General features: G+C 52.2%; 1 protein-coding gene across 2 annotated transcripts in view; it reads right to left on the bottom strand.

Moving 5' to 3' along the window:
* Positions 1-4,264: 4,264 nt before the first annotated feature.
* Positions 4,265-16,571, bottom strand: part of LOC147718335 (G protein-coupled receptor 143-like) — a 164,656-nt gene continuing 152,349 nt past the window's right edge. For both annotated transcript variants that reach the window (XM_086966702.1, XM_086966701.1), the window contains exon 10: positions 4,265-4,455. In XM_086966702.1, coding sequence (XP_086822828.1) covers positions 4,376-4,455 — 80 coding nt within the window. In that variant the 3' untranslated portion in view covers positions 4,265-4,375. The remainder of the gene's footprint in view (positions 4,456-16,571) is intronic.

Consider the following 16,571-nt stretch of genomic DNA (forward strand, 5'->3'; position numbering starts at 1 on the left):
GGGGTGGTTGTTGGGTTTGGGCTTGTTGTAGATAAAGTGGACGCAGCTGTGGTCAGTCCAGAGGAGAGCCGTGGTGTGGCTGAAGGAGACATGATTGCTGGAGGTGAAGATAGGGTCGAGTGTGTGACCTGCGATGTGGGTGGGGGAAGTGACCAGTTGTTTAAGTCCGAGGTTGGCGAGGTTGTCCAGAAGGGTGGTGGAGTTGCGGTCGTTGTTCTTTTCAAGGTGAAAGTTGAGGTCTCCCAGAAGGATGTAATCTTTGGATGGGAGGGCGTGTGGAGTGATGAAATCCGTGATGTCCTCACTGAATTGTGCGCGGGGTCCTGGAGGTCTGTAAAGGAGGGTGCCTCTGAGTGTGGTTTTGGGGTCGGTGTGGATCTGGAAGTGAAGGTGTTCAGAGTTGGTGAGATTGACGTCAGAGCTGGTTGAGATGTGGATGGATTTCTTGTGGACGATAGCGATTCCTCCTCCTGTGTGGCCGGTACGGTCCTTGCGTATGATCTTATAGTCTTCTGGGATGGCAATGGTGATGTCTGGGGCGGAAGAGGCGTTCATCCATGTTTCTGTTAGGAAGGCGAAGTCCGGAGATATGGTGTCTAGTAGATTCCAGAGGTCGATGGCGTGCCTGTGGACTGAGCGGGTGTTGAGCAGGATGCATTTTAGGTGGTTGGGGTCGGATATCTGTTGTGTGTTCGTAGCTGAGGAGATGTTCTTGGTGCCGTCGAACTTGCAGGAGTTGCAGGAGAAGGGTCCATGGGTGTGTCCAGGAGCGGCTTGGACGCAGTTGGGGGAACGGCCGGGGTTAAGGGCTACGAGGGTGGTGGCATCGTAGGTAATGCGGGAGGGCAGGGCAATGCGAGGGCCAGGGGGTATGGCGCTGGGCGCGGTCCAGGCGCGGACGGACGTAGACGGGCTTACCTTTGGCGCACCTTCGGCGCGGGTTGGGCGCGGTCGCTGCGCGTGAACGCTGCGCGCGGGAACAACTGTCATATGTAAATGTAAATGTAAATGTAAATGTAAATGTAAATGTGCTTCGATTTATATAGCGCACTTTAACCCAGGGGTCCCAAGGCGCTTGCTTAGGGAACCCGTCCTGGTATACCCCTGTGAGATATCCCGGCCGGGTATCCACAAGGTGAAAGCCAGGCATCCCGCCGCGAGGGGCCGTAGTGGAGATTAAGCAAGCTATTGCCCAGAGTCGCAGAGTGTGACCCCGTGAGTCGAGTAGGCACCGGAGCGAGAATTGTTGACTCTGTGGAATTTTTGAGCCCGAGACCCGCCGAGGCGGGGAATCGAACCCTGGTCCACGGCCGATTTCAGCTTCCGGGTCTGCCGCCTCTAACCACTGAGCCACGCTTCTCCACCCTCATATATGGATAGTGGAGGGGTAGGGGCGAGGGCGGCTCAGCTGGGAGGCGGGGCGGGCTCACGAGGACGACAACAACAAACAAAATGGAGGCGGAGGGGGGAGCACAGCGGAGCGCTAGAGGCAAACGCGCTAACAAAGTATAAACAGCAGTATTAATAAAACAAAGTGCAAATGAGGCAAAGCGGCAAGCAGCCAGACAGCAGGCAATACGATTTGGCAATTTATAAGCAATGCAGCGCTACGATACCAAATGTCTGCAAGGGACACTGGGAGCGACCACTCAGCCCGGGAGAGAGGAGCGAGTCACGGCGCCTTGAGGTAGGGGAGCGCTATTTCTGGTCAGTGGGAGGGCGGCTCAGCTGGGAGGCGGGGCGGGCTCACGAGGACGACAACAACAAACAAAATGGAGGCGGAGGGGGGAGCACAGCGGAGCGCTAGAGGCAAACGCGCTAACAAAGTATAAACAGCAGTATTAATAAAACAAAGTGCAAATGAGGCAAAGCGGCAAGCAGCCAGACAGCAGGCAATACGATTTGGCAATTTATAAGCAATGCAGCGCTACGATACCAAATGTCTACCATCTAACAGCCCTTAACAGCCTTTCAGACGTTCTACATTCCACAAGATCTCTGGCAATAACCCTTGGTAAGAATCTTAACATGCAGGAGCAAGTCAGTTCAGCCACCAAAGGAGCAAATGTTCAAAGGAACATACTAACAAAAATAAAGCCCTTCCTCCCTCCACGGCAGATTCAAATCAGCAGTGCAGGCTCTAGTGATCCCCAGGTTGGACTATGGTAGTACAACCCTCTGGGGTCTGCCTAGATTGAAGTGGGTTCCACGAAGGGCGTCCCTCAACTCTGCTGCAAGGCTCAACAGTGGATCCAAAACAAACAACCACATCACTCCGGATCTGAAGTCGCTGAACTGGCTTCCATATGAGATAAGGATACAGCAGAAAATCTCCTGCAGGACCCATAAAGCCGCACACTTCAACACATCGAAGTACCTTGCTGAAAAACGGGAACTGTCTGTTGGCTGTAGAGACTCTTGAAGCTCTGGCGCCCTATTGTTGAAACCTCAAAAAGTCCTGAGAAAAAAAAAACTCTAACGGAGCTTTCTCTGTAATGGCCCTGAGAACTCTAAACAGCCGCCCCCTGAAATCAGATTGACTTCTTTTTGGAATTATGTCGTTGATGGGTTTCAAACTGCTTCTGATGGACAACGGTCTACCCTCGGTCATACTGACTTATTTACGGGCACCAAGATATCGCACTGTCTGGTTTTTTACTCTCTTGCTATGTCCTTGTTTATTACAGATTGTCCTTGTCTGTTTTACTCCTTACGTGTGTATGTATGTATGTAGGCATACTTATATAGCGCGACTGTCACCCAAAGGGCATCCTGGCGCTTTGACCACAGAACATTCCTACCGATGTCAATTACACTGCCTTCGGAAAAAGGTAGGTTTTAAGGTCCTTTCTAAAAGACAAGAGATCCTGCTTGCACCTTAGGGCCAGAGGTAGGGAGTTCCAAAGCTTGGCGTCCGTGAAGCTGAATGAGCGGCCGCCCATCCTCACCCTTTTTATCTTAGGAACAGTCACCAAGAAGGCCGAGGAGGATCTCAGATGTCTGGCAGCCGAGTAACAGGAGCACTGTCAGCATGTAGGTTTGTTGGTTTTTACATGTTTCTGCTTGCCCGACAAATTGTTAAGCGCTCATAGACCCTCTAGGGTCATGTTCGCGCTATACAAAACTTTATAAATAAATAGTCCCACCCTCAACCTTGCACACCTAAAACCACGCAGCACTGGACTTCTCCAGCTTTCATATCACTGCGCTCCTGGACCACTGCAGTTAGAAACAGCACCAGCGTCTTCAGAGCACATCCCACACATGATGCTGATTGACCTTTGCACCCCTCCATCCATGCTGCATTGGCCAGGCCCATCCTTTCTCTCCTCCTCTGGACCGTCTCATGGTCAGAGGCAGCGCCCGGTCACCGTGACATGACCAGTGCACCCCTGGCCCTCACACACTACCAGTGCCAGATTGGACCCCTGCATCCCTCCATCCATGCTGCATTGGCCAGGCCCATCCTTTCTCTCCTCCTCTGGACCGTCTCATGGTCAGAGGCAGCGCCCGGTCACCGTGACATGACCAGTGCACCTCTGGCCCTCACACACTACCAGTGCCAGATTGGACCCCTGCATCCCTCCATCCATCCATGCTGTATTGGCCAGTCCCATCTCCCTCCTCTCTCCTCCTCCGGATCCTCTCATGGTCAGATGCAGCGCCCGGTCACCATGACATGATCCGGGCACCTCTGGCCCTCACACACTACCAGTGCCAGATTGGACCCCTGCATCCCTCCATCCATGCTGCATTGGCCAGGCCCATCCTTTCTCTCCTCCTCTGGACCGTCTCATGGTCAGAGGCAGCACCCGGTCACCATGACCTGACCAGTGCACCTCTGGCCCTCACACACTACCACTGCCAGATTGGAGCCCTGCATCCCTCCATCCATGCTGCATTGGCCAGTCCCATCTCCCTCCTCCCTCCTCCTCTGGACCCTCTCATGGTCAGATGCAGAACCCAGCCACCGTGACATGATCCGGGCACCTCAGGTACAGGAGCCTATGGCTTCTCCTGGACCTTCACGCCTCTTCCTCTTACCCAAGCTCCAGGTTGCAAGGCCCCCAGACATGTTAAAGGAGCCACAAAACAAGAGTGGCTGCAGCAACGAAATGCACCTTTCTTGAGGAAGAAGGTGAAGACCTCAGTTGCCCAACATCTCAGGATCCTTAAAAAAAAAAGCAACCACACACATCACCCGCAATAAACACCTCACCAGCTGCTCCCAATCCATTGCCCAAACAATAATGGAGGCCTTTTTGAATTTAGAGTTATTTTATTTAGGATATATTTTATCTTCATGTTTTTTGTTTGTGATGTCAAGAAGTCCTCTTGTGCGGCTGGTGACCATGAGCACATGTTTGTCTGAGGTTCAGATGTTTGTAGATAACGTTTTCCGCGAAGCTCCCAAGAGGCGGATGGCATCCACTTCCATCGCTGAACAGCCAAACTCTGGAGGGGGGGGAAAGAGAAGAGCAGAGGATGAAAGACAATCAAAAACAGCGAGCTATCGCCTATGTGACCTACTACTCAGAAGTAGGGGGTGGACAGGCTCTGCAACCCCCGCTATCATAGGGCCAGCTACAGACACCTCATCCAGTGTGGTGGGCAACTCTGCAACTTGACAATCAAGCAGAGGGACCGCCTGTGTGTCCCAGCAACAAAGATAGGGGGTAGCACTGTGACTCTCGGATCATACACAGGCTGCACCATGACTCAGCAACAGAGACAGGGGGCAGCACTGCGACTGTCGGATCATACAGAGGCTGCCCTATGACTCAGCAACAGAGACGGGGGGCAGCACTGCAACTCTCGGATCATACACAGGCTGCACCATGACTCAGCAACAGAGACAGGGGGCAGCACTGCGACTGTCGGATCATACACAGGCTGCCCTATGACTCAGCAACAGAGACAGGGGCAGCACTGCAACTCTCGGATCATACACAGGCTGCACCATGACTCAGCAACAGAGACAGGGGGCAGCACTGCGACTGTCGGATCATACACAGGCTGCCCTATGACTCAGCAACAGAGACAGGGGGCTGCACTGCGACTCTCAGATCATACAGAGGCTGCCCTACGACTCAGCGACAGAGACAACGGGCAGCACTGCTACTCTCGGATCATACAGAGGCTGCCCTACGACTCAGCAACAGAGACAGGGGGCGCACTGCGACTCTCGGATCATACAGAGGCTGCCCTATGACTCAGCAACAGAGACAACGGGCAGCACTGCTACTCTCGGATCATACAGAGGCTGCCCTACGACTCAGCAACAGAGACAGGGGGCAGCACTGCAACTCTCGGATCATACAGAGGCTGCCCTACGACTCAGCAACAGAGACAGGGGGCAGCACTGCGACTCTCAGATCATACAGAGGCTGCCCCATGACTCAGCAACAGAGACGGGGTGCAGCACTTCGACTCTCGGATCATACAGAGGCTGCCATACGACTCAGCAACAGAGACAGGGGGCGCACTGCGACTCTCGGATCATACAGAGGCTGCCCTATGACTCAGCAACAGAGACAGGGGGCAGCACTGCGACTCTCGGATCATACAGAGGCTGCCCTATGACTAAGCAACAGAGACAGGGGGAAGCAATGCGATTCTCGGATCATACAGAGGCTGCCCTACGACTCAGCAACATAGACAGGGGGCTGCACTGCGACTCTCAGATCATACAGAGGCTGCCCTACGACTCAGCGACAGAGACAACGGGCAGCACTGCTACTCTCGGATCATACAGAGGCTGCCCTACGACTCAGCAACAGAGACAGGGGGCGCACTGCGACTCTCGGATCATACAGAGGCTGCCCTACGACTCAGCAACAGAGACAGGGGGCGCACTGCGACTCTCGGATCATACAGAGGCTGCCCTATGACTCAGCAACAGAGACAGGGGGCAGCACTGCGACTCTCGGATCATACAGAGGCTGCCCTATGACTAAGCAACAGAGACAGGGGGAAGCAATGCGATTCTCGCGACTCAGCAACAGAGACAGGAGGCAGCACTGCGACTCTCAGATCATACAGAGGCTGCCCCATGACTCAGCAACAGAGACAGGGGGCTGGACTGCGACTCTCGGATCATACAGAGGCTGCCCTACGACTCAGCAACAGAGACAGGGGCCAGCACTGCGACTCAGATGATACAGAGGCTGCCCTACGACTCAGCAACAGAGACAGTGTGAGAAGTTGGCCCGATATGCAGCGTTCGCTATTTTAGCGACCGCTATGTATCGTTCCAACGACCCTTATGGTGATTGGTTGTAAGTCAACCTTAGACCAGCTATCCTAGTAGCGTGGATACGAGCAGTCTTCGGGCTAAACTCTAGAGGGCGTGTTAAGCCAGCTGTTATACCATCACATACCCCTTGAACCCCAAGTGAAAGGACACCACACAAGTGTTATGAAAATAAACAGAATATTTATTAAGAATCACAGCAGCCCTGGAATTACGGAAAATGATCTGGACTGCCTTTTCATTACGGAAACCTGGCTCCGTGAATGGTCAAACCCCGACATAGTCCACACCCTCCCCTTCGGCTTTTCTATATGCAGACAAGATCGCATTGAACAGCGCGGAGGCGGACTGGCTATCATTCACAGAGACACCTTTAAGTGCACTATGAAAGAACCACCAAATATACGAGGTGCTGAGAGCCTAAGCTTTTGCATACAAGCCCTAGACAATTTTGCCTTCGCAGGGATACTGATATATCGCCCTCCGGGACATTCCTCCCAGTTTCTTGAAAACGTGGGGGAAGTGCTAAGCGATCTGACTCTCAGATACGCTAATTTTACCTTGTTGGGAGACCTTAATCTCCATCTTGACGACTCTACTGACGGCCAAGCGTCAAGCTTCAAAGACATTTTACAGGTTATAGGTCTTAAACTCCAAACGCTTGAGGCCACACACAATGCAGGGCATACCCTCGACTGCATATGTTCGAATTTAACCAACATACTGGTAAACCCCCCTAAGCCCCAAATCTGGACAGATCACTATTTCATTGAATTTTCCATCCCTTTAAAGGGAAACAAATTAAATACCAAAGTGGCGGTTAAAAAGGGAGCAAACCTCCCCTGCTGGGGGAAAATTCTGGAACACCCTGACCTCGATAAATGGACCAAAGATAGCAAACCCATTTTATCAGGGGATACGCTTGAAGATAATCAAAAATTTGAGGAATGGATGGCCAACATTGGCAATAAGATTAGGAACTCAGGGTCTAAAGGCACTCTGAACAAAAAAAGACAGTCTGCCCCATGGTTCTCCGATAAACTCAAAGAGCATCTAGTCGGCGTGAGACATCTGGAGCGAAAATGGCGCCGGACGTATGAGAACGAAGCAAAAGAGGACTATAAAAATGCTAGGAGACTTTATCATTCTATGATTAAAAATGCAAAGAAAACCTACTTCACCTCCTGCATTGAAGCATCCAAAAACAAACAAAAGGACATCTTTAAAATAGTCAACAGCTTCAACAAACCTAAAGCTCTATCTCAAGAAATCCCACCGTCCCAGACCCTGTGCAACGACATCGCAAACTACTTTGCCCAAAAAATCGACACCCTGACGAAAGACTTCCCACAACCAGTCCTAAAAAACTCTGAGGCAGAGCCTGGCACCGATCCAGCCCATCCTTGGTGGACAAAGTTCAGCCACATTACGCTGGAAGAATCCCACCAGAGGATATTAGCCACCAAATCGGGTTCCCCGTTTGACCCCTGTCCTCCAACACTTCTGAGAACCATAATACACGAGGTCAACCCCTGCATTAATTCTATTATTAATGCGTCTCTGCAAACAGGGGATATTCCTTCTCAATGGAAACTGGCCGCAGTCAGACCACTACAGAAAAAAGTAATACCTGACCCCACGACACTGTCTAACCTGCGCCCCATCTCCCTCCTCCCCGCAATATGCAAAGTCACCGAATCCCTTGTTAACAAACAACTGATGGCCTACATAGAAAACAACAACCTATTACATCCGTGCCAAGCTGGTTTCAGGGCTCACCACTCCACTGAGTCAGCGCTACTATCATCAGCAGAAACCATTCGTGCTGCCTTAGATCAGGGAAAAATGGCTGTCCTGATCCTATTGGACCTCTCTGCGGCTTTCGACACGGTGTCACATACTATCCTGCTACACCGCCTGACCAAAGCTGGCATAGCAGGAACCGTGTTCAAATGGCTCAAGAACTATCTGGAACAGAGACGACAGGTTGTCATGCTAGGCAATTTCCGTTCTGAGGAGAAGCCCCTGACATCTGGGGTGCCGCAGGGCTCAAGCCTGAGCCCTACCCTTTTTAACCTTTATATGGTACCCTTACTGGAACTTATCTCCACCTTTAACATCAGTACTATTGCCTACGCTGATGACACCCAACTCGTGTTGACCCTTGACAAAAATCAAACTGACGCTGAACAAACTCTGAAAGAGTGCTTAACAGCAACCTTTGAGTGGATGACTCAAAATCATCTAAAATGTAACTAAGCCAAAACTGAGATTGTCCCTTTTGGCCTCAAAAACTGTTTCTCCCCAAAGGACTGGTGGCCGGAAATGGTAGAAGCCCCCCCCAAAACAACTAATTCTGTTCGAAACCTGGGCATTAAGTTCGATAATACCCTCTCTTTCAGTCTACAAGCCAAAGAAGTAGCTGGGACTTGTTTCAGAACCATCAAAAGCCTCAGGAAATTCTTTGATTTCCTTCCCCTAAGTGCTAGGCGGACAGTGGCTGTAGCGCTTATAACGTCCAGACTGGACTATTGCAACAGTCTGTATGCAGGGCTGAATAAATCGGCCCTGCACAGACTACAAATGGTCCAGCACGCAGCAGCCAGGCTTGTACTGAAACTACCCAGAAGGTCCTCAGCATCGGCAGCACTAGATGCACTGCACTGGCTCCCGGTGCATAAACGCATCCTTTTTAAAGTACTCACCATCACCTACAGAGCCTACCACAACCAAGGCCCACTGTACCTGAGGAAGTACTTTCAAGCATATCAGCCGAAACGAACCCTCAGGTCATCTACCACTAACCAACTTCAAATCCCCAGATTCAGGTTAAAGACCAAGGGAGGAAAATCTCTTGCTGTCATCGGAGCAAAGGCCTGGAACAACCTCCCCCTGTCTCTACGCCATAATACAACAGAACTTGGGTTCAGGAAAAACCTAAAAACCTGGATCTACTCCCTCTCAGAATCAGACTATAAAGCATTGGTATAATCATCACCCTGCACGCTCACTAAATCCCCATCATCTCTCATTTCAATTAACCATCTTGGAATCGCAGCGCCAAGATACTCCTTGGAGTGGTAGTGCGCTATATAAGAACACAATCACAATCACTCTTTATGAGGACAGGGTACTAAGCACAAACCAAAACTCTTAGGAAAATACTTCAAGTGCACAATTTAAACAAGTGTCCGAGGACACGGGAAGTTTAGTGGTCTCGGGCGGACCCGATAAGGCAAGTCGGAAGCGAGGGACTCGGGACCCTAGAGTAAGGAGGCTATGCAGGCACCGAAATGCCGAAGTTACCTAGCCACGAGGGCTGCGGCTGCACAAGTCTTACAGGCGTCGGGGTCTTCGCTGACGAGCCAGGAGCCGGAAGAAAAGGAGTTGCTGGCCGGCGACCAGTGCTGAATAGTTCGTAGAGATCCAAGCCTAGATCAGAGATCGTTGATACCTGAAAGCAGAGGGGACCAAGTTTGTACTACTAGCAAGTAGTCCGAGGGTACCAGGAAGGCACCGGTTGGCCGTCACCTCGACTAGGTGAGTGGGCGACGCTGGGCTCTGCAGTCTCACGGACCAGGAGGCGTTGTCGGCGACCAGGATGGAGGTGCAAGCTGTCCCACGGAGGTGGATGCTGTCGGCGTCGCTGGGCCCAGGATTGCGGCTACAAGCCTTGGCAGATTTCAGGGCCACGGCGTGGACCTAAAATGGCGTCTTGAGTGGACCAGGAGGGTCCGGGGGCTTCTCTCAAAGATGGAAGCAAGAGCCAGTCTGGAGCAACCAGACCGGCAGCGTTGGTTGTCGGATGTCGTCAGGGAAGGGCACAAGCCAGCGGCTAGTGACCAGACAACGTGCTGAGCAGCGAGCAGAAGGGCCCCACGCAGATCGTGGAGATGCTGGGAGACTGCACTTCGGTGCTGGAGCTGCTCAGGGTCGGGGCTTCTCGGACCCCAGAGCACTCACCAGAGAATTGCTTTGATGGTCGTGCTGATTAAGAAAGCGTGCAGGTTTTGATGATGGCCGGTCCCTCGAGGTCTCGTCGCACCCACAGATCACAGCTGAGCTGATGACGTGGGTAGAGGTCAGAGGTGCCAGGGAAGCCGGTTCTCGTCGAGCTGGGCTGTCGGATTCCTTGAGGAAGGACTTGCAGCAAACCGCAGAGTTCTTAGTTGGTGCCCGCTGGTGCAGGGTGACTACTCCTTAGCCACAAGGGAGAAATCTTGAGAAGAGTCTCGAAGTCCTTTCGTAGAAAGTATTCTTGATTCAAAGATGATCTAATTTGGAAGGGTCCCCGCTCCGGCCTTTATCCTAAAGAAAGGGGCGTGTACATGACTAGGTCTAGCCCTAAGGGTGGGACCAGGAAGGGGGGTAGTTACACCCCTCTCCCCTGCCGGACTGTCCCCAGGTCAGGGGCTGGCGCCCCTGGAACTGGTTCTGACCGGCAGATGCGTAGTGAGCACCGGGGTGCCACTCCGCAGTCACCTTCTCGCAAAGCCCTACCTACCCAGAATACACAAACCCTGTCTGGGACGGTGCAACACTGCCATTGACAGGAAACCCTTTGTCCAAGCTCTCCTCGCTTGGAAGGACTCCCAGCAGCAGGAGGTCAGACTCGTGTCTGTGGTGGCAGCATCCATTTTGTGGAGCTGAGGCTTTAGTTAACTTTAACCGGGGTTCACAGTTACATACATGTCGTGTCCCTCTAGAAGGGCGGAATGCTAACCTCGTCGCCAGAATTGGTGAGGGGGTAGCATCCCGATTCGTATGACACCTTACTCGACATGCCTGGATAACGCAATACCGAAGTTATCGATATGGCACACGTTATCATGGAACAGCCATTGGGTCTTGGTTCCGCCAGCTGCAACCGGGCTCGGCTCGGGCCAGAACCCAATTCACACGAGTCCAAGCACTCTGCCTTCAGGATTGTCAAGGCCTGCCATAGGAGTGTCTGATAGGAACTCGGGTGTCCATTGTGTGGTTAGATATAGGGCTACTATACCTAAAGCAACGAGCGGGTACGCTACGTTGCCCCAGCTGTCGTGCAGCCAGTTGTGTCAGATTTAGATGGCCATCCAGGGGTGGCATAATACATGCTTCAGCCACTGGTAGGCCCTGGGTACACCGATGCCCTGAGTTACAGGGTCTGTCAGGGTGGCCCAGTTCCAATTGGGTAATGCACCTAAGGTACACGCATCAATTTAGAGAGAGAACAGCTAGGCTGTGGGTCTGATTAGCAGGCCCGCAGCCCAAGAAAGTCGTAAGCCAGTGAAACAAAAGCAAAAAGCCTGGGTGATCATAGGATTGCAGACCCTACTCTCCTACATGACCCCCCCCCCCAAACGTTGGGACAATAAGCTAGCCTTGACCAGGTGAGTCTTCTTGTTCTAAGTGGAAATACCTGGAGAGCCCATCTGCATTGCCATGATCAGTACCAGGTCTATGCTCCACTGTGAAGTCCATCCCCTGTAGGGAAATGGACCACCTAAGCAGTTTGGGGTTTTCACCCTTCATCCGATTTAGCCATAAGAAGGGCTTATGGTCGGTCTGAATTTTGAAATGAGTGCCAAACAAGTATGGCCTCAGTTTCTTCAGGGCCCACACCACAGCGAAGGCCTCCCTCTCTATAGCTGACCAATTTTTCTCTCGGGGGGTCAGCCGTCTGCTTATAAAAGCAATCGGCTGGTCATTACCATCAAAATTCAGTTGAGATAGAACAGCTCCCACACCCAACTCAGAAGCATCTGTTTGGACAATGAATGGTTTGGAGTAGTCTGGACTCTTGAGGATAGGTGCCGTGCACATGGCCTGTTTTAGGTCATCGAATGCTTTTTGACAGCTCGCTGTCCACTGAACCTTTTTTGGCATTTTCTTACTCGTCAGTTCATTGAGCGGAGTCACAATCGATCCGTAATTTCTGACGAACTTCCGGTAGTAACCAGTCAGGCCCAAGAAAGCTCGAACCTGAGTCTGGGTGGTTGGAGGAGCCCAGTCCCTGATTGACTGTATCTTGCTCTCCAGTGGCTGAACTTGACCTCCCCCGACGAGGTGGCCCAAGTATACAACCTGTGTCTGCCCTATCTGGCACTTGGTAGCCTTGATAGTGAGACCTGCCGCTTGCAGAGCCTCTAACACTTTCCGCAGGTGGACCAGGTGATCCTCCCAGGTGGAGCTAAAGACAGCAATATCGTCAAGATACGCCGCACAGAAGTCGTCCAGCCCAGTGAGAACGTGATTCACCAACTGTTGGAAGGTGGCAGGTGCATTTTTCAAACCAAAGGGCATCACCACAAACTGGTAGTGCCCACCAGGGGTAGAAAATGCGGTCTTGGGCTTGGCGTCCTCAGCTAACCTGATTTGCCAATACCCAGCTGTCAGGTCAAACGTACTTAAGTAGTTGGCCGAAGCCAATCTATCGATAAGCTCGTCTGCCCTTGGTATTGGGTGGGCATCAGTCTTAGTGACTGCATTGAGACCCCGGTAGTCTACGCAGAACCTCATCTCTTTCTTACCGCCCGGGGTGTGAGGTTTCGGCACTAGAACTAGGGGACTAGCCCAGGGGCTGTCCGAGGGTTCAATGACTCCCAGCTCCAACATTTTCTGCACTTCGTTCTTGATGCAGTCTCTAACGTGATCTGGCTGCCGGTAGATTTTACTCTTCACGGGCAAGCTGTCGCCAGTGTCGACCTCATGGGTGCACCAATTGGCCTGACTGGGTGTTAGAGAGAACATATGCCGGAAGGATTGAAGAACCTGTTTACAATCCTCCTGTTGATGGTCGGAGAGGCTGCCACAAAAGACAACGCCATCTACCGATCCATCGTCAGGATTCTGAGTGAGCAGGTCGGGGAGAGGGTCACTCTCCTCCTCCTGTCCCTCATCCATGGCCATGAGCAAACTCATGTCCTTCCTGTCGACATATGCCTTGAGCCTGTTGACATGGAGTACCCTGTGGGGGCTCCGGGGAGTTCCCAGGTCTACCAGGTAGGTGACCTCTCCCTTTTTCTCCAGGATGGTGTGGGGCCCGGACCATTTGTCCTTGAGTGCTGCCGGGGCCACTGGCTCCAGCACCCACACCTTCTGTCCGGGCTGATAAACAGTCAAGACAGCCTTTTGGTCATGCCAAGTTTTTTGGAGTTCCTGGCTGGCCTTAAGGTTTTCGGATGCCTTCTCCATGTACTCAGCCATCCGCGATCGGAGGCCCAGCACATAGTCCACTATGCTGGTTGCAGGCTTTTTGAGAGGTCTCTCCCATCCTTCCTTCACCAAACACAGGGGTACTCTCACAGGATGCCCGTACAAAAGTTCAAAAGGGCTGTAGCCAACCCCCTTCTGTGGGACTTCTCTGTAAGCGAATAAAAGGCAGGGGATCAGGACGTCCCATCTACGCCGAAGCTTTTCAGGTAGTCCGTGAATCATCCCTTTCAGGGTCCTGTTGAATCTCTCAACAAGCCCATTGCCTTGTGGATGATAGGGTGTAGTGAATTTGTAGTTGACACCACATTCCTTCCACATAGCCGTTAAGTAGCTCGACATGAAGTTTGCACCCCTGTCGGAGACGACCTCCTTAGGAAAGCCCACTCTGGAGAATACTCCAACTAGGGCTCTTGCCACAACAGGCGCTGTAGTGGTCCTAAGGGGAATAGCTTCAGGATACCTGGTGGCATGGTCCACCACCACCAGTATAAACTTGTGCCCTGATGCTGTTGGTGGTTCCATGGGACCGACGATGTCAATCCCCACCCGTTCAAAGGGCACCCCCACCACAGGCATTGGTATAAGGGGGGCCTTTGTCGTGCCACCTGACTTACCACTGGCTTGGCAAGTGACACAGGAGCGGCAAAACTCCTTGGTATCTTCGTTCATGTGAGGCCAGTGAAAGTGTGAGACAAGCCTGTCCCACGTCTTCGTCTGGCCTAAGTGTCCTGCTAAGGGAATCTCGTGGGCCAAGGTAAGGAGGAAACCACGCTGAGACAAGGGGACGACCAGCCTCCTGGTCATGCCAGGCTTGGGGTCTCTTGCCTCAGTGTACAGGAGTCCATCTTCCCAGTATACCTTGTGGGTACCTGTGGCGTTCCCAGCAGCCTCAGCAGCAGCCTGCTGTCTGAGGGGTTCAAGAGAAGGGCAGCCTAACTGGTCCTTCCCCAGGTCCTCTTGTGTGGGTCCCCCTGAGCCCAGAAACTCAACTTGATCAAGTTCGAGTTCTTTAGGTTCAGTTTCCCGCAATTCTTGGAGGTCAGCCTCCTCTGAGTCCTGATCCTCGACCTGGGGCAAGGGGGAAGGCGAAGCCTTAACCCGACTGCTCCTCTTCTTGGGAGGTGTCTGGTCCGTTGTTCCAGGATCCAGCACCTGCTCAGTGGGGCATCGTCTGACCTGTGACCTGGTCACAGCAAACACGTGTGCTGGCAAGCCTAACATCTCCATGTGAGTCCGTTGCTCCACTTCTGACCATCGTGATTACTCCAAATCATTGCCCAACAAACAATCCACTGGGAGGTCTGAACAAACAACAACCTTTTTCTGGCCATTTACCCCTCCCCAGGAGAAAGCAACAATCGCCATACTATGACTGGTAGTGGCGTTGCTGGCATTGGTCACCAGGAATTCTGTACTTGGCATGATCTGTCCAGGGTCCACAAAGTTAGGCGTCACCATGGTGACGCTGGCACAAGTGTCCCTATAGGCCTGAGCCATTCTTCCATTTATTAAAGGCGTCTGTCGGTATTTGCCCAAAGTATTGGGACTGATATCAGGGGATATATCCACATCCCCTGTACAGACAAGGACAGCCTGAGTGAGTGTACCAGCTAAGCCGTCACACCCCTCAGAACCCAAGGTTAACCCAACTAGTCCCTTGGGAGGCGCACTACTACTGCTGGCTGTACTAGGGGGCACAGGTGCCGTAGGGGCTGCAGTAGCAGGAGTCTGCCCTCCTTTCTTGGTGCACTCACTAAACCAGTGAGTTTTACTTTTACAGTATTGGCACCACCTTTTCGATTGACCTTCTTGATTCTTCTTTTTCTGGGAAGCCTGACCCCCCCCCCTCTTTGGGTTGTTGGGGACCTGTCGAAGACTTCTGGTCAGTTTGTTCCCCTTTCGAATCTTTACCCTTCTGGTCTGCTTTCTTCTGACCACCCTGGTTCTGGCCCTGGTTTTGCTTAACCCTTGTTCTGACCCATCTGTCTGCCTTCTTTCCCAATTCTTGGGGAGAGGTCAGATCCGAGTCGACAAGGTGCTGATGCAACAACTGGTTCTGACAATTGTTTAAAATCTGTTCTCGCATGATCAAATTATACAATCCTTGGTAATCAGTAACCTTACTGCCCAGCAACCAGCCCTCAAAAGCCTTAGTGGCACAATCAACGAAATCAGACCAGTCCTGAGACTGAGTTTTCTGGGTATCCCTGAACAGCAACCTGTACTGCTCAGTGGTTAGGCCGAACCCATCAATCAGTGTATTCTTCAGGATCTGGTAATTGTTAGCATCCTCGACCCTTGTGGTGAGGAGCTTATCTCTACCTTTACCTTCAAAGGAGAGCCACAAGATAGCTGCCCACTGACTCTGGGGGACGCACTGTACAGTGCAGGCCCGCTCCAAAGCAGTAATCCACTTGTGGATGTCGTCCCCTTGCTTAAAGGGGGGCACTATCTTATTCAGGTGCTTAGTGTCTAAACTCCTGGGTTCCCGTGGGGGAATGCTGCCACCAGTGGGAATCGTCCCACTCAACTCTTGCTCTCGAGCAAAGGCGAGTCTCTCTTTGGCTAGGGCAAGTTCTTCCCTTTCGATCCGCAGATTGACTTCCTGCTCCTTTGCTTCGTACATTCTCCTCTGAGGTGATGTCATCCCTCTTCGAGCAGAACCTCGAGAGCCATTGGTTCGAGCGGATCTGTTAGAGCCTCTCGACAGAGACCTAACTCGTCCGTTCCCAATGTTAAGCTGGCCCGAGAGAGGCCCCAGGGGTCTCCTAGTACCAAACTCGTGCCGGCTTAAGTTGTCCTGAGTTAGCTGACTAACTATGACTGGACCTTTGTCTGCCTCGTCCCCAGATGTCTCTGGTTCCTCGTCCTCCTCTTCGCCCTCGGCAGAGAGATGGATAAGGTCAGGGTCACCTCGGGTTCCCTCGAGGGGAGGCATTTCCATTTCGGGATGAGAAGGGTCGGTGTTACCCGCCTTCTTGGCATCATAAGTCTCCAAGAGACCAATCAGAAACGGAATGGTAGGGTTTGCACCCTGCTTAATCTTTCGAGACGTACAGATCTGTCGCATCTCATGAAAGCTAAGCGCAGCATATCTGGAGGTGACCTGTGGAAGGTCGAA

This window comes from Lissotriton vulgaris, chromosome 4_1, assembly GCF_964263255.1.
Source record: "Lissotriton vulgaris chromosome 4_1, aLisVul1.2, whole genome shotgun sequence".
Taxonomy (NCBI): Eukaryota; Metazoa; Chordata; class Amphibia; order Caudata; family Salamandridae; genus Lissotriton; species Lissotriton vulgaris.